This window comes from Dichotomopilus funicola, assembly GCF_033296635.1.
Source record: "Dichotomopilus funicola strain CBS 141.50 unplaced genomic scaffold C8A04scaffold_52, whole genome shotgun sequence".
Lineage (NCBI taxonomy): Eukaryota > Fungi > Ascomycota > Sordariomycetes > Sordariales > Chaetomiaceae > Dichotomopilus > Dichotomopilus funicola.
In genome coordinates, this window is record NW_026944073.1 from 136,010 (window position 1) to 153,351 (window position 17,342).

Sequence of the window (17,342 nt, forward strand, 5' to 3'; positions counted from 1 at the left end):
TTGGAATGCGGGTTGACAACGTGTAAGGACCGCCTTATTCGCATGCCAAATGCAAATGAGGGTTGCAGCCGAAGGGAAGAGAGCTGAAGCTGCATTTATTACTGCAAGGCAGCGGTCTATAAGAATAACAGATAGGAGAGATGTATGACATTGCTCATAGAGTGCCTTCAACCGCTCTAGTGCCCAGAGATAGTCTTCCTCTGCTTCACCACTTAAGAACGCAAATGCGATACAAAAGGACCGCTGGGCTGCATCAACCCCAATCATATCGAGGAGAGGCATTCTATACTTATTGGTCTTATATGTACAATCAAGAAGGAGAAGCTCAGGGTAAGCCTGGAGGTAGGTAAGCGAGTTAGGGTGAGCAAAAAGAACAGCTGTAACTCGACCATCTGGTGCAAACTGAATCCGGCTCCAGAAACCCTCTTTGTCGAGCTGGTTGGCGAGCGCTTGAATAGGACTTTGGCCTTTGCAAGCATCACGACGAACGTCTGCAATACGGTTGTAGATATCTTGCCGAGTAGCTAACGAGCTACTTTGTCGTACAAGGGTCTGAATCTCCTTTGGCGCAAGGCCCGCATTCGAAAGGGTCGCAAGCTGTGAGGTGCCTTGAGAGAGCTGTCGGTGGATTGGGTGGGCAACTGGGTATTGGCTTGGTTCGTGGTTATATATCGAGAATCGAGTATCAGGACGGTGTTTTAGAGCCCAACTACCGTCGGGCGACTCCTTGGCTAGTACCGAGAAGGGGCAGCTTGTTACTCGACTGGTCGTTCTTCTCTGGCGGTTGCTTAATGCCTTAGGTGGATAGTAGCTCCGATCGCATGCGTAGATAGCTGTAATATGACCGTTCTTCTCTCGCGTCGATCTCTGGGTTGTGAAGGCGTAACCTCTTGGCTTAGCCCACGCGTTGATCGCCCTGAATAAGGCATCTCGGGAGTCATGTATAGCCTCGGGAGGGAGGCAGTCGACTGGGAAGGTAGCCATAGCGATGGCGATGGCGATGGCGATGTCGTTGGTGGTGGCATTCAGGGGCACGCAGTTCAGGGGCGCGGGCGGGCGCGGGCACTTGGAATTTTGGTGCTTACATAATCGTTGTGCTTACGTAACTGCCACGGACCCGTGGATCTAGTGGGCGCCGTTCCAAGGCAGTGGATGACCTAATCAGAGAGCCCCCGGTCAAATTACGGGTATTGGTAACGCCGGGGCCGAAGGGCGTGACAGCCCCACCTTCAGAACCGGGTTGTGGCGGGCTAGTGTGGGGTCAGGTGGTCGAGGCGGGTGGGCAGCAGAGGGGCTTGTTTTGGTTGCTGGGGAGCCGAGTCTGCATGTAAACAAGACGCATCGGGCGTCTCTTGTCAAACGCCAACCACTAACGTGAGGGCGCTTTAAACTGCCGGCCCACCCCGGTCACTCCCGATCTTGTTGCGACCCAATGCTGCCGACGACTTGGGCAGAATGAGGCCATTGCCGTGCATTTCGGACTTCTTGCATTCTTGCAACCCTTTTTCGTGATATTTGCTTTTGGAATTGCGCTGCGCGCCGGCGTTTTGCAGGGAGAGTTTCCAAGCGAAGGACGACGGACGACGGACAATCGACAACCCATGCCACCTGCTCGAGCTCCTTCCCCCTCTCCAGTCCTTACCCAGCCACGATCCGATTCCTGTTTTTCTGGATTGAACTTCCCATTTTCCGCCGCTAGAACGACTGCCTAGGAGAACCACGGCCCCGCAGGTGCGTTCTCCCACTTTCTCGAATTGCAGGAAAGAAAAGAAGAAATATACAATGCACATGGCGCAGCATTTGATCTAATGTTTTTTTATCGTCATCTGTGCAGCCGTGCGACCAACCAAAAGTTTGCGCCAATCTACAGAAAATGTCTTCTTCCTCTTACCGGCCGCACCCCTTGCGGCAAACACAAACGGCCGACTATGAATCATCCGTCTACCGACAACCCTCGACCGCATCCTCTTCCGCATCTTCAGGGTATTCCAATGCATCATCCGGGGCGTACGACTTCGGCCGAGCCTCAATGACATCCTCGCCATCCAGCACCTACTCCAGTTACGGGCATAAACGTGGTCTAAGTGAGGTCACCCGTCGACCTCCCCCGCTGCACGCACCGCAAAGCCAGGCCACGACGACGACAGCCTCGGAAAACATCTACTCCGCAGCGCGGCAATCGCTTCGACCGCTGCCACAAGTCCCGCGTCCGACAACACCACCGAGCGCCCCAATTCGCCATGACCGCGGACAGAGTCTGGACATTGGGAAACTGTCGATTGCTGATCGCGGTGCGACATCTCCAACACCCGCTGGGCCTCCGACCCCGCCACACCATCGTTCGCCCAATTCCCGTCCCACATCGATGCTTCTAACCCGCGCGGACTCAGTACGCCGTGGTAGCGATCCTGGAATGGCCCCTAATCTGGCTCTTGTACATGCCCACACGGCTCCTCTTACGACACCCGACCTTGAGAGGCTTGGTCGCTCGTCGACAAATCAACTCCGCACCTTGTCCAAACTAGCACAATCCGGATCTGCCGATGAATTTGCCCTTACCGCGCCCGCGCAAGAGGTGGTGGGTCTCAAGGGCCGGCGGAGACTGCAAAGGACGGACAAGACCGGGGGCAATCGTGTAGCGCAGCGGACGGGCGGTTATGGCTGGGAGGGGAGGAACTGGATGGATAAGCAGCGCCAGTTTCTCCAAGCCTATGAATACCTTTGCCATATAGGTGAAGCGAAGGAGTGGATCGAGGATGTCATCCAGCGCACGATCCCGCCTATCGTGGAGCTGGAAGAGGCCCTGAGAGATGGTGTCACGCTTGCTGAAGTGGTCGAATCGCTCAACCCTCAACGGCGTTTCAAGATTTTCCACCATCCACGGCTCCAGTACCGGCACTCGGACAATATCGCCATATTCTTTCGCTATCTGGACGAGGTCGAGCTACCAGATCTCTTCCGGTTCGAGCTCATCGATTTGTACGAGAAGAAAAACATTCCCAAGGTCATCCACTGCATTCACGCGCTGAGTTGGTTGCTTTTCCGGAAAGGCATAGTGGACTTCCGGATCGGCAATCTCGTCGGGCAGTTGGAGTTCGAACACCATGAGTTGGAGGCAATGCAGAAGGGTCTCGATAAGTTGGGGGCCAATATGCCGAGCTTCGGCAACATGGGAGCCGACTTTGGGGTGGAAGAGCCGCCGGAGCCGGAAGAAACGGAGGAGGAGAGAATCGACAGGGAGCTCGCCGAGAACGAAGGCGCCATTGTGGATCTCCAGGCGCAGATTCGCGGCGCTGTGCTCCGGATGCATCTCGGAGATGTGATGCAGAACCTCTGGGACTCGGAAGACTGGCTGATCGAGCTCCAGGCGCGGATTCGCGGCGACTTTACGCGCCAGATCATGGACTATCGGCTCCAGATGAGGCGCTTCGCCGTTAGTCTCCAGAGTGCGGCCCGCGGGTTCCTGATCCGTCGTCGCCAAGAAGGGACGCAGCAGGTGTGGAAGAGCGTGGAGAAGGATATCCTGAAGCTCCAGAGTCTGGTCCGGGCAAACAAGGCGCGCCGCCATATTCAGGAAGAGCAGTCGCAATTGATGGTTGCGGCGGCCCCTATCCGGGATATCCAAGCCACATTCCGCGGCTTCCTGCTCCGCAAGAAGATGGATGCGCAAGAGGAGGAAGTAAAGCATACGACTGCCCCTGTCGCTGGCCTTCAGGCTGCAGTCCGCGGTCTGCTCGTTCGCAAGAAACTCGAGGGGGAGCAGATCGAGCTGCAGTCACAGACCGAGGCCGTGACAGGTCTTCAGGCCGCCGTACGGGCTGCGATAGAAAGAAACCGGGTCTCGATGCAGATGGAGGCCCTCGAAGAGCTAACTCCCATGTGGGAAACGCTGCAAGCGGCTTGCCGCGCGAACCTTGCTAGAAGCGCGGTGAACGGCGTCAAGGCGGAGCTTGGAAAGCACACGTCCGAGATTGGGCAGCTCCAGTCGCACATCCGGGCCGCAGCGGTGCGTCGGGAAACTTCTGAAACGCTCGAGAGTTTGGGCGATGCGGAGGAGGAGGTTCTGGCCCTGCAAGCCACTATCAGGGGCATGCTGGAGCGGAACCGGGTGTCCGACCTTCTCGAGGCATTGGATCAGGAGGAAGAGTCGATTATCCAACTGCAGTCTCAAATGCGCGGCGCCCTCTTCCGCCAACAGCAAAACGACGTCTTGGACGACCTGCAGACCAACGAGGAGGAAGTCTGCGCCCTGCAATCTCTTGCCAGGGCGATGCTTCTCCGGGACAACGTCGCGACGGTCCTCGACGAGCTGGAGGAGAACGAAGAAGTTGTTGGCGAGGTCCAAGCTGCCGCCAAGGCGTTCATTGTTCGGGCCAAGTATGAGGAGAAGAAGCGGCACTACAACGAGAACATGCAGAAGGTGGTCAAGATCCAGAGCTTCGTGCGCGCCAAGCTCCAGGGCGAGGCGTACAAGAGCCTGACGTCCGGCAAGAACCCGCCGGTCAACGCGGTCAAGAACTTTGTCCACCTGCTCAACGACAGCGACTTTGACTTCAACGAGGAGGTCGAGTTTGAGCGGATGCGCAAGACGGTGGTACAGCAAGTCCGACAGAACGAGATGCTGGAGCAGTACATCGACCAGCTGGACATCAAGATCGCGCTGCTAGTGAAGAACAAGATCACCCTCGACGAAGTCGTCCGGCATCAAAGCAACTTTGGCGGCCACGCCCACACACTGCTCGCCAACAGCACCATGGCCAGCATCAACCAGTTCGACCTGAAGGCGCTCAACAAGGGCTCGAGGAAGAAACTCGAGTCGTACCAGCAGCTCTTCTTCTTGCTCCAGACACAGCCGCAGTACCTCGCCCGGCTGTTCAAGCGGCTGCGGGAACAGGGCACGGGTGAGAAGGAGTGCAAGCGGATCGAGCACCTTATGATGGGCCTGTTCGGATACGCGCAGAAGCGGAGAGAGGAGTACTACTTGCTCAAGCTCATCGGGCGGGCTATCCGGGAGGAAGTCGAGGGCTGTAAGACAATCCAAGATTACCTCCGCGGTAATTTCTTTTGGTCTCGGATGCTGCAGAACTACACGCGGTCCCCCCGCGACAGAAAATATCTCCGGGACCTGCTCGGCCCCCTGATCCGGGACAACATCATCGAGGATCCCGAGCTTGATCTGGAGAGCGACCCCATGCAGATCTACCGGTCGGCCATTAACAACGAGGAGCTGAGGACAGGCCAGGCGAGCAACCGGCCGCTAGACATCCCGCGCGAGCTTGCCATCAAAGACCCGGAGACGAAGGCCGTCTTCATCGACCATCTGCGCGACCTCCGAGAGATCTGCGACCAGTTCCTCGCGGCGCTGGAGGATCTGCTCCCGCGCATGCCGTACGGGCTTCGATTCGTGTGTCGCCAGGCTTTTGATGCGCTTTGCCAGCGCTTCCAGCGCGAACCCCGGCCGCGCATGCTGCAGCTAATCACCAACTGGCTGTGGAAATTCTACCTCCAGCCCGCGGTGACCACGCCCGAGAACGTCGGCGTGATGGACAAGCAGTTGAGCCCCCTGCAAAAGCGGAACCTGGGAGAGGTAGCCAAGGTGTTGGGTCAGATCACGTCTGGCAAGCAGTTTGGTGGTGACAACATCTACCTCCAGCCCCTCAACGCGTTTGTCGCGGACGCGATCGAGCGGTTGGCCGAGTTCACCGAGAACCTCATCAACGTGCCCGACGCGGAGAGCACGTTTGACATTGACGAGTTCAACGACCTGTACGCCAAGAACAAGCCGACGCTGTACATCAAGCTGACCGACATCTTTGCCATCCACAACCTCATCGCCTCGGAGCTGCCGCACCTGGTCCCCAACCGCGACGACATGCTCCGCGAGATCATGCAGGACCTCGGCAGCGCGAAGAGCAACGAGAGCGAGATGACGGCAGCCGGGTCATCAGACATCCAGATGTTCCTAACCCCCAAACTGCACGAGCTGGAAGACCCGGACGCGGACATCAAGACGCTCTTCATGGAGACCAAGCGCTGCATCCTGTACATTATTCGCGTACAGACGGGCGCCAACCTCCTGGAGATCCTCGTGAAGCCCATCTCGCCCGAGGACGACTACAAGTGGGCAACGCTGCTGCGCGACGACTTTGCCAGCGGCTCCAACACCCGGGGCGCCTACTCTGACGCCAACATGGTCGACGTCACGCGCATGTCGTACTCAGACCTCAAGCGTATCGCGCTGGAGAATGTGATGCGGCTTGAGCAGATGGGCCGCCTCTCGCGGCACAACCATTACCAGGATGTGCTTAATGCCATTGCGGTTGATATCCGTACCAAGAGCCGTCGGCGGGTGCAGCGGCAGCGCGAGCTGGAGGGCGTCCGGTTGACGCTGGGGAACTTGCATGAGAAGGCCAAGTACCTTGAGCAGCAGCGAAGGAGTTATGATGATTATATTGAGCAGGCTATGGCTACGTTGCAGAACAAGAAGGGGTACGTTTTTTTTCTCTTTGTCTATCACGTCAAAACCCCGTCAAGGTATAAAATTATGCTAACGTCCAAGCAGCAAAAAACGTTTCCTCCTCCCCTTCACCAAACAATACAACCACCAACGCGAACTCGAACGCTCCGGCCGCGTCCCCAAATTCGGCTCCTACAAATACAGCCTGCGCGCCCTCTCCGACAAAGGCGTCGTCGTTTCCTGGCAAGGCATGCCCGAGCGCGAATGGAACCAAATCAACCTGACCATCTCGTGTGACGAAGTAGGCGTGTTCAGCATCGAGGGGAGTCGCGGACATATCCAGATGCCCGGGGCGAGTGCGCTGGTGCCGATTGAGGATTTGTTGCAGGCGCAGTTTGAGGCGCATCAGTTTATGAATCTTTTTGAGGGGGGCGGGTTGAGGTTGAATGTGAATTTGTTGTTGCATTTGTTGTATAAGAAGTTTTATCGGACGCAGTAGTTGGCCAGTGGAGGTGGGATGGAGGTGGAGGGGGGTTGGTAGATAGACTTTTTCTTCTTCATTTTCCCCCTTTTTTTCTTCTCGCTTTTAGTCCTGTTTTGTTGTCGCGTATCAGTTGGGCTTTTTGTCGCCTGTTGGACCTGTGGATGAGCGAGGCGTGTGGGGAGGAAGGGTGGATGGGATTGGGTTGTTTGTTCTTTTTGATGGGGTTGCCTTAAGGGTGGGTGATGGATGATGGATGAAGACGACAGACGATGGATGAGAGATGATGGGAGGCTTGGTTTGTCAGTTTGGGACGGGCTGGTTGGTTGGTTGGGTTGGTTTGGTTTGGTGGATTAGGGTGGATTCTTGGGAGTGAGTGGGCGGCTGCTATTATTCGGAATGGGCGGGATAAGTTGTGATGGTTGGGCTGGGTTGGGAAGGATAAGTTGAGCGGTAGTGTGTTATGTGTGTTCTGTGGCTGCTGTTGCGGTTTGGTGGTTGTGGGGTGAGACAGAATAAGAGAGAGGTGAGAAGGAAGAGAGAGAGGGAGAGCAACATACCGGTCGTTTTTTACAGTGTTATTTAGTTTATGGGAATGCGTGAATGATACCTTTTAGTTTCTTTGTACTTGGAAAGTTGTGTGCGTCTTCGCCTTGTGTGTGTCCTTCTGGATGTTTTATGTTGGGATGTGAGAGATGTCCCCGTTTTAACCTGTATGATCCGAAGAAAAACTGGGTGTCCTGAAATAGTTCAATGTTCGTCGTAGATATTCGTAAATATCATCTCATTATAATGACCATTAGGTACCATTTTCCTGTCCGCTCATTTTTAAGTTCTCAGCCTAACTCCGTAGATGCGAAATATGCAAGCCGGTCCATCAACGTCGTCCTCATCGTCCGCTTTCGTTTATCCTGCTGTTTGACGTTCGCTCGTCTTTTTCTTTCTCCTTTCTCCCAACGTTAAATATCCAAAATAATTCCATCCAATCTTTGCTGATCTCTGGCTGTCTTTCTCTTCTCCCCCCATCTCATTATTCTTCCACCCATTACGCCCTACCGCCCATTCACCGTCCCATACCCCACCGCCGTCCCCCTCTTCTTCACAACCCCCAACCCATCACTCTCATCCTCCCCATCCTCATCCTCCTCACTACCCACCGTCTCCTCACTCAACAAACTCTCCCTCTCCGACCCACTCACCACAGGACTACTACTCCCACTCTCCCCCGTATACGGCCCCTCCCCCTCAACAATAAACCAAGGCACCACCGCCCCGACCACCCCAATAACAGCCAACATCGCCCACGGCGCAACCGCATACCCATTCCTCATCCCCCAACTAAACACGGCGCCAGCACCCGCGGGGCCGACGGCCCGCCCTAATCCGCTGAAGGTGGTTGCGAACCCGTTGAGGGTGCCGAGGATGCGCAGGGAGGAGGCGGAGTTGGTTACTAGGATGGTGGTGCAGGGGAAACCGATTATGACGACGAAACCTTTGATGAGGAGGAGGGTGAGGAAGATGGTGTAGCGGAGGGTGTCGGATTGGATTAGGGCTGTGTAGGGGGTGAGGATGTAGATTATGGGGAAGACCATGGCTAATTCCTTAGTTAGTTCGCTGTTTGTTTTGGATGAGAGACAAAAAAGGGGGGGGACGTACTGGCTGCGCGGAAACAGGTAAGCACGCCGAAGCGGCTGCAGAGCGTGGGGAATAAGAGGAACTGCACCACACCGCAGCAGATGCCGTAGATAGTGTAGATGGTGCCGATGCGATCCGAGCCGAGCCCGAACCCGCCGGTGAATTTGAACGGCAGGCTGGTGTTGGACTCGTCGGGGACGACGCGCGGGTAGTTGAGGAAGACGGGGAGGATCTGGTCGTAGGCGACGGCGTGGAGGGCGAGGAAGGTGTAGGCTAGCAGGTTGATGCTCGTCTGTGAGGTGAAGATCTCGCTGTAGGTGATGGGTTGTTGCTGTTCCTGCTGCTGCGCGGCGAGCTGGTCGGTGCTGGACATGGCGGAGTCGGCGAGTAGAGGGGCGGAGGCTTCGTCGTCGACGAAGGAGAGGCGGCGGCGTTTGGGGTTGGCCTTGGAGCGGCGCTTGAAGGTTCCCGTGAGCTTCTCGCCGAGGACTAGGCCCCAGTCGCGTTGGTTGCGTTTGGTGTGGAGGGTTTCCTGGGGATATGAGTTAGTTTTCTTCGTCTTATTTTTGATAGTACCAACGCCCCTTCAGATGCAGACGACTCACCTTAAGAAACAGTAACCCCGTCATGAAGGAGACGAAGAATACGCAGCATGCCATGAGATTCGGCAGAACGAAGGGGTACTGCTTGAAGAAGGCCGAGTCCCCAAACAGACTGGGGTATTGGTCAACAGGCCGGGCAAAGAACCCCCCAAAGGCGGGGCCAAACACGGAACCGATGCTCCAGACGAGGGGCATGATCGAAAAGGCCTTGGGCTGAAGAGACCGTTCCGGCACCATCTCGGCGACCATGGTTCGGATAATACCGACTATCCACGGTGTCAGTTACGGCATATGGCAAATTCATGAAAATTCAGGGGCGCAAAGGGGGCAAAGGAGAAAAAGGGAAAAGGGGGCATACCATTGCCATTCCCACCGCCCATAATCGCGCGCGCAACGACGGCCATAGTCAAACTCGTCGACATGCCCCAAAGCAAAAAACAGATCATGGTACTCGCCAAGCCCATGAGAATGATAGGTTTCCGGCCGAACCGGTCAGACGCCCGCCCCCACGCGACGGCGGTGGTGCTCTGGGCGATGGAGAAGATGGCGCCGGTGAACCCGGCCCAGCGGGCTACTTCGTCCTTTTCGACGCCGAAGCTGGCGATCATCTCCGGGAGGTAGGGGAAGACGGAGGTTAGGGCGAGAGGTTCGGCGAAGCGAGCGACGGCTGGGTTGGAGGTGGCATGTTAGCTTAGTTGGTTGGTGGAATTATATATTGGGGTGTGTTAAGGCGGGTTGGGTACCCGAGGGGTAAGGGGAGGTTCATGGTTTTTGTGTTGGTATCGTGGGGTCATGGTCATGGATGAGTGAGTTGAGTTCAAGTGTAGGCTCATAGAATTGAGGGGTATAGTTGTTGTTTGAGTCCACCATCGAGGTATATGATCCATGACGCCAACAATGTTCACTACCGAGATTTATATCAAGGTTGAATTGTAATGATGTTATGAGCTTACCGAGGATAGCCAGCTGCTGCGCGGGCAACTTGGGCCCGGGTTCCTTTTGATTGGCCATGGTGTGTGCATGAAACTGCGACAGACGGACGATACAGGAGACGCGCTGTGTTACAAGATCGACGGCGGTTTTTCGGGGTTCTACTCTGTGGTTGGAGTGAAACACTTCAGGAAGAAGGGCCTCTGAGACGCTGGAGTGGGCGGGCGGTAGGACACAAGCGAGGCTGATCCGCGTTCTCTCAAATAGCTAAGTGTATTTCTTCTTGGAGGCTGTACATGTATGTACATGTACCTATGCACGCAAGTACGAGCGAGAGAGATTATGAAATGAAATTGGAAAGAGGAAAGTGAAAAGTGGAAAGTAAAAGCTGGGGAGGAAGTGGATAACAGAGCTTGGGAGCCCGACAACGTGGGACGAGTGGCGAAGAGGAGAAAGACGTCTTGTTTTTGTATGGGATCGCACAGTCACGGGTCGGCGGCAAAAAGTCTGATTAGAAGGCTGACAAAAAGACGAACCTGGCAAAGCCTGGGCCTGTCGTGGAGCAGGCGTGGTGCGCAAGGTGCGGCAACGTTCGCAGGGCCGGCCGCAGAAAGTCCATGAAAGGCAACGGCAAAAGAAAAAAAAAAACACTGCAGGAAGAGCGGGGTTCACTGGCTCGATTGGGCCCGATTGGCTGGGGGGGGGCCACGGCCCGTGAAGAGGGGCTGTCGGATACGGACCCGGTCGCCAGTGCCAAGTCGGAGCGGCTTCGGATCCCATTGCTCGGCAACCCCCGGAGATTGGGGCCTATGGCCGACTGGGTTTGTTTGTTTAAGACGGCGTCCTTTGCGCTGTCGGTGTCGGTGTAGTGTAAAAGTTAGTTAGGTGATTTGTTCTCAATAAAGAGAATCAACAAACCGGATTTTGGGAAAATACCGTCAATCTCCGATTGTTTGGTTTCTGCATGTTTTACGTTTTACCAAGGACCCCCATCTTGATTTCGCGAGCCACAAAGTTAACCGCTTGAGGCGCATCAGCAGAGTTGTTTCAAAGGCTTCCTTCGGGTTGGGTCCGGCCACGGAGCAGCAACTGGCCGGGGTGGCCCCACCAAGACCTGGAAGGCCTGCTTGGAATCACCACACTTGTTGGAATCAGACCTCGCGGTGCTCCCTCAAAAACCCCCCACTTGCCCGTTCCCGTCACATTTCGGCGGGTGACCGGCTGCTGTAGCGAACGCCGGGCCGCAAGCACCGGGCTGTGCAGCGTCGCATCGTTGGGAATGTTTGGGAACTTGAGGGTGTCGTCGTTCGGGGACATTTGGGGTCAGTTTCTAGCGATAGGAAAAACCAGCCGGCTGGCAAGGCTCGTCTCGGGCTGGGTCCCAGGCTCGCTTGCTCGCGACCATGCATGTCTCACCTACACTTGACACGGGGGCCGCTGTCAGAATAACGCAACCGCTTTGTTTCCGGTAGCTCGGGGAATACAGCGCGGTTTCCGCGGTCCATTTGACAGGACGGGGGCTTCTTTGAAAGAGGTGGGCTGGAGGCTGCAAGACATTTGAACGGCTGCTGCCCGCTGCTGCAGAAAACCAGGTGCCGCCGAGCCAAGCCAGCCACCCCGGAAAAGAAGCCGGCCGAGCAGGTGGTACGTGCGCCCTTCCGTGGATTTCAATGTGGGGGAACATCCACTCCGGTTTGGGGAACGCTAGGCCCGAAACGGCAGATACTCCACTATCAGTCACCACAGAAGCTCCCGCGGTGGCGTCAGCGTCCCAGCCGCCTGTGAGTGAGTGAGCCTGTGACCGCTAGAGCTTTTTCACTTCACGACATCATCTCAAGCTCTGGAGTTCTGGCTGTGGACTTTCCTGCCAAGCCGTCTCGAAACACCGATTTCGCACATTAGCATCGGGAGGGGAATCCGACTACCGGCAGCCCAGTCCTGCTTTTTGGATAGAGCAAGATCGCATTTGACGCGAAGACTGCTCTAACTCGGTACCTGGCTCAAGTTAGCTGTACGTACTTACAGCTACTTGGTAGCTCTTTGTATTAACCGTGAGCTGCGTGGTATTCGTACGTGAGTGGCGGACGCCCATCCAACCACGCTCGTCGTCGGCGAATCACCGAATTGTTACACCTCCTGTCTCATCTCGCATTTACCGCGTAGTGTACTCACACCCCGCAGGCGATGCGAAAAACCCGACCACCTGCAGTCATGTCGCCGGAGCGCACGCCGCTCCTCGCCAAGGTCCGCGTGGCTGAACCGCGGCAGCGGTACCCGCATGGCGTGGTGCGCCGCTTCTGCACTATCGCCTTCGCCTCCGTCTTGATCTGGTTCTTCCTCGCCATCGCCGTGTCCGTGACCATCGGCCCGGATACGCACCATCACCACCCGCACCATGGCATCCCCGGGGACGACGGCGACGAGTGGACATGGCCCGGCTGGGGCCACAACCGGAAAGTCTCGTATGAGCAGCTCGAACAAATTCTCCTCGACACTCCCACCGCTGAGCACGCCGAGGAATGGAGCCGGTACTACACCGCCGGGCCGCACATAGCCGGTAAGAACTTCTCACAGGCGCAGTGGACCAAGGACAAGTGGGAGTCCTTCGGTGTCCCGTCCGACATTGTCCCATATGACGTCTACATCAACTACCACGTCGACCACCGTCTGGCCCTGCTGAAGGAAAAGAAGGGGAAGAAGGACCAGGACGGCGAGCGTGGTGGTTCGACCTGGAATGTCTCGTACGAGGCGTCCCTGGAGGAAGACATCATCGACGAGGACCCCTCGACCAGTCTGCCCGACCGAGTGCCCACCTACCACGGCTACTCAGCCTCCGGAAACGTGACCGGCCCCCTGGTCTACGTCAACTACGGCACGTTCCAGGACTACGAGGACCTCGTCAAGGCCAACGTTACTCTCAAGGGCAAGGTGGCCATCGCCCGTTACGGTGGTATCTTTCGCGGTCTCAAGGTCAAGCGCGCCCAGGAGCTCGGCATGCTCGGCGTGATTCTATACACCGACCCGGGCGATGACGGGGACAATACTGAGGAGAACGGCCATGCGGTTTACCCTGATGGCCCCGCTCGTCAGCCTAGCAGTGTGCAGCGAGGGAGCACGCAGTTCCTCAGCTTTTTGCCGGGCGATCCGTAAGGCTGTCTCATATATATATATATATATATCTCCCGGCCTTGGTCATGGCTTTCTCGCTAACATTTCCAGGACCACCCCCGGCTACCCCTCCAAACCCGGCGTCCCCCGCGAGCCCGTCGACGCGGCCATCCCCAGCATCCCGTCCGTCCCCATCTCCTACCAAGACGCCCTGCCCATCCTGAAGGCGCTCAACGGTCACGGCCCCAAGGCCGAGGAATTTGGCAAGTACTGGACCCGCAACGCCGGGCTCGGGTACAAGGGCGTGCACTACAACATCGGCCCTACCCCGGACGACGTGGTCGTGAACCTGTACAATGAGCAGGAGTATGTGACCACGCCGCTGTGGAACGTCATTGGCGTCATTAACGGGACGATTGCCGATGAGGTTGTCAGTAAGTAGCCACCACCCATCTTGTGTACACATGAGGAAGCCTCTGTATTGACCGTGTCGTTCTAGTCGTCGGCAACCACCGTGATGCCTGGGTGGCTGGCGGGGCTGGGGACCCCAACAGCGGCTCTGCCGTGCTGAACGAGATTATTCGCTCCTTCGGCGAGGCCCTCAAACAGGGTTGGAAGCCTCTCCGCACCATCGTCTTTGGTAGCTGGGACGGCGAAGAGTACGGCCTCGTTGGGTCGACTGAGTGGGTGGAAGAGTACTTGCCGTGGCTTGATAATGCCAACGTTGCTTACGTTGTATGTGCTCCTTTTTTTTCTTTCTGCCTCTATTAGTACATTATGACTGACGTCGAGTAGAACACCGACGTCGCAGTCCGAGGCACTTTCCTCAGGACCTCAGCAGCCCCCCTCCTCCACAACGTCATCCACGCCGCAACAGCCAAGGTCCTATCCCCCAACCAGACCGTCCCCGGCCAAACAGTCCACGACCTATGGGACAAAAAGATCCGAACCATGGGCAGCGGCAGCGACTTCACCGCCTTCCAAGATTTCGCCGGCGTCCCGTCGCTCGATCTTGGCTTCACCACCGATTGGGACTCTCCCGTCTACCACTACCACAGCAATTACGACAGCTTCTACTGGATGGAGAACTTCGGCGACCCGGGCTTCACCTACCACCGCGCGGCCGCCCAGGTCCTCGGCCTGATCACCGCTCAGCTAGCCGACCTGCCGGTGATCTCCTTCCGCGCCGCCGACTACGCCCACGCCCTGGACAGTTACGTGAAGCAGGTCGAGCACCAGCTGGAACGCGCCCTCTCACCGTCAGTAGACATCGACGCCTTCACCCTGCTCGATGACGACGCCTACTTCGAAATCCGCGGCTGCACCCGCAACTCCTCTACCTCCTCCGCCAAAACCACCACCATTTCCAAGACAGCCACCGCGGAAAGCTTCAAAACCTCCCTCGCCCGACTTCACAAATCCGTCGAGAAACTAACCAAACACGCCGTGCGCCTCGACCAGCGCGCCGATGATCTTTACCAAAAACTCACCGAGGGCATCCCCTGGTGGAAGTGGCCGGCCAAACTGAAGCTGGGGTTTGAGCTCCGCAAGGTGAATACTAAATACAAGTATTTTGAGCGCAGTTTCTTGTTTGAGTGGGGGTTGGATGAGCGGTCGTGGTTTAAGCACGTTGTTTTTGCGCCGGGACGGTGGACGGGGTATGCTGGTGGTGAGTTCCCCTTTTTTCTTTTTATTCTTGAATCTCCCTTTTTGAGCGCGCCGGGTTGGGTTTGAACTGTGGAAAATGCTGACTGGGATATTTTAGCTGTCTTCCCTGGGTTGGTGGAGAGTATTGAGGATGAGGACTGGACGAATGCGGAGAGGTGGGTGGATATTATTGAGAGTCGGTTGAAGAATGCTGCTCATCGGCTGTGAGAGCTGGGGAGTTTGTTTTGGATGCATTTGGACGCATTATCCATTTCGGATCTAGTTTGGAGAATACTTGTGTTGTTTAATATGGTAGTATGATATGATCTGGGTCATGTAACAACTAAATAGATTGTTGCGGGATCAAGGTTGGATAATTACAATTGAACGGTTCATGCACCGGCTGTGCGGCGGCTGTTTTATAATTGTACCGCTTATCTACACTGAGTATTCACTCCGAATTCCCTAGCAGCAGCAGCTGCTGCTGTCCCAAATCCAGCTTTCCCCCCTGGCCATCCAGTTCCGGTTGTCCATGTCCATTCAACGACAGACTCGACGGCACAAAATTACTGTTGGTGCCTGCCGACTGGGGGATCAATGGTGACTCAGGACCCCATATTGTTGTTGACTGTGTGGATTGTGGTTGGTGGTGTTGCAGCTCTTGGGGATATTGTTGAAAGGGTTGCTGTTGGTGTTGGTGTTGGTGTTGAGGGAACTGCTGCTGCCTCTGCTGTTGGGCTAGCGCATAGAATCCCTGCTGAGGCACCACGGCGTCGCCGTCCAACTGTGGGATGGGATAGTAGAGGTATGGTTGCTGTTGTTGAGGATGGGGATGGGGGTATGGTTGCGGTTTTTGGAAGTAAGCTGCCATGGGCTGCCGGGGAAAGGGCCGCTGGAGATAGGACAGCTGGGGATAGGACAGCTGGGGATAGGACAGCTGGGGATGGGACAGTTGGGGATAGGACTGCGCGTATGGGTAGCCATAGGGTGCCTCGGGCTTTTGGTTGGCATCGGCCATGTGTTTGGGCAAGAGACGTGCGACGGGGGTGCACTGGAAGCCGGCTGCGCGGTGGCGTTGCACGTAGACACGGTGGACCGCGAGGGAGATGATGTAAAGGGCGCTGGACAGAGACCACTGTCAGTCAAGTTTTATCTTGTCTCTCTTCTTCAAAGCGAAAAAGACAAGATAGAGAGAGAGAGAGAGAGAGAGAGAGAGAGACGTACAATTCTGTAGCACTCAGCCCTGCCGCGGCCTGCTGCGTCTGCTTCCAGAAGAATGTGTCCGCCGTCAGGTGGGCCGAGCACGTGAACGTGGACGTACAGTAGTAGCCCGCCGGCCCGACGCGGGCGACGAGCAAGCTAGAGGCGATGAACCATAGGGCCACATAGATGATGTCAAGCCCCATAATGACCCAGTAGTTGTAGGCGAGCGGCATGTCGGTCTCAGCGACGAAGTGGTAGATGGAGGTGAGCATCGTCATGATACCCTAGCTTGTGGTGTAAACTCTCATGTTCTCATGTTTCGCCAATAGGGAGAAAGGTTGGTCAGAACTTACCACAGATAAGACGAAGCAGCTGCCGTCCATGGGGATGCTGGAGATGCCTGAACCAATAATTAGCGGACATGTTTTGTCTCCTTAGTCCCCAATAACAACAACAGAACACCTACCATACGCCGCCAAGCCTATGATGGTGAGCGCCACGACGAGCTGCGCGACCCGAATGGCAATAAAACCCTTGGGGTAAACGGGAATGTGCTCCCGGCCGGGAGTTGGGCACCGAGCATTCTTGGTATACATTGTGGTGTACATTGTGGCTCGTTGATTACGCTTCGAAAATTAAGAAAAGCATGTATGGGTATATGGAGAAAAGAGCAAGTGAGAGGAACAAAAACAACAAAAACAACAAACGGTCACAGCAACAGCATGTCCCACGCTTTGCCCCGGGAAAACAACAAGGTGAAGAGGCCAGAGAGAAGGATAAACGGCTGTGCTCGCTGGAGTTACTCGAATAAATGCACAATTCCAAGCTTACCTTATGCCTCGGCCTATACCTCAGCCTCCCCCAGACACTTGTGCTCTTCAACTCAATTGGGCATGACGTGTTAGTATGTATCTTCCCGGCGTACACGGCTGGCATCAGGAGGGGTACTCTCATAGATGGGGGACATAACTGGTCAAAATACCCAGGGGTCGATCGCTCCACGAACCACTATGTACACGAAGGACACTACAAATCCCAATGTCTCATGTAATGCATATAAAAATAACCCGCGCCTACTGACGATGGAAGTAACGGTAACGTTCTGCGATTCCCATCACATTCAGGCTCGCGCATCTGCACCGCTAACATCCGACAGAACTAGACAAGATCCACAATACGCGTCAGACTTCCTACCGGGTGTATGCAGCTGCAAACCCTCCCGCCCCCAAGGTTGACTGAGGTGACAAGGATACATAGCTAGGAGTGTGGTGTGTACTAC

The 17,342-nt window shown here is 56.0% G+C and overlaps 4 protein-coding genes across 4 annotated transcripts; 2 read left to right on the plus strand and 2 right to left on the minus strand.

Moving 5' to 3' along the window:
- Positions 1 to 1,873: 1,873 nt before the first annotated feature.
- C8A04DRAFT_30558 (uncharacterized protein) lies at positions 1,874 to 6,956 on the plus strand (the record flags this gene model as incomplete). The annotated part of the gene is made up of 2 exons (XM_062781422.1): positions 1,874 to 6,489; positions 6,563 to 6,956. The coding sequence occupies 2 exons, from the start codon at positions 1,874 to 1,876 to the stop codon at positions 6,954 to 6,956; spliced, it is 5,010 nt and encodes a 1,669-aa protein (XP_062635236.1).
- A 1,034-nt stretch (positions 6,957 to 7,990) lies between these two features.
- Positions 7,991 to 10,186, minus strand: C8A04DRAFT_38775 (major facilitator superfamily domain-containing protein; the record flags this gene model as incomplete). Its single annotated transcript, XM_062784342.1, has 5 exons — positions 7,991 to 8,532; positions 8,595 to 9,105; positions 9,179 to 9,441; positions 9,534 to 9,842; positions 10,129 to 10,186. 5 exons carry the CDS (start codon positions 10,184 to 10,186, stop codon positions 7,991 to 7,993), a joined length of 1,683 nt encoding a protein of 560 aa, XP_062635237.1.
- Positions 10,187 to 12,316: 2,130 nt separating this feature from the next.
- C8A04DRAFT_30560 (uncharacterized protein) lies at positions 12,317 to 15,088 on the plus strand (the record flags this gene model as incomplete). Its single annotated transcript, XM_062781423.1, has 5 exons — positions 12,317 to 13,251; positions 13,325 to 13,647; positions 13,713 to 13,948; positions 14,009 to 14,882; positions 14,979 to 15,088. 5 exons carry the CDS (start codon positions 12,317 to 12,319, stop codon positions 15,086 to 15,088), a joined length of 2,478 nt encoding a protein of 825 aa, XP_062635238.1.
- Positions 15,089 to 16,002: 914 nt separating this feature from the next.
- Positions 16,003 to 16,659, minus strand: C8A04DRAFT_13721 (uncharacterized protein; the record flags this gene model as incomplete). The annotated part of the gene is made up of 3 exons (XM_062777831.1): positions 16,003 to 16,347; positions 16,417 to 16,463; positions 16,530 to 16,659. 3 exons carry the CDS (start codon positions 16,657 to 16,659, stop codon positions 16,003 to 16,005), a joined length of 522 nt encoding a protein of 173 aa, XP_062635239.1.
- Positions 16,660 to 17,342: the final 683 nt, after the last annotated feature.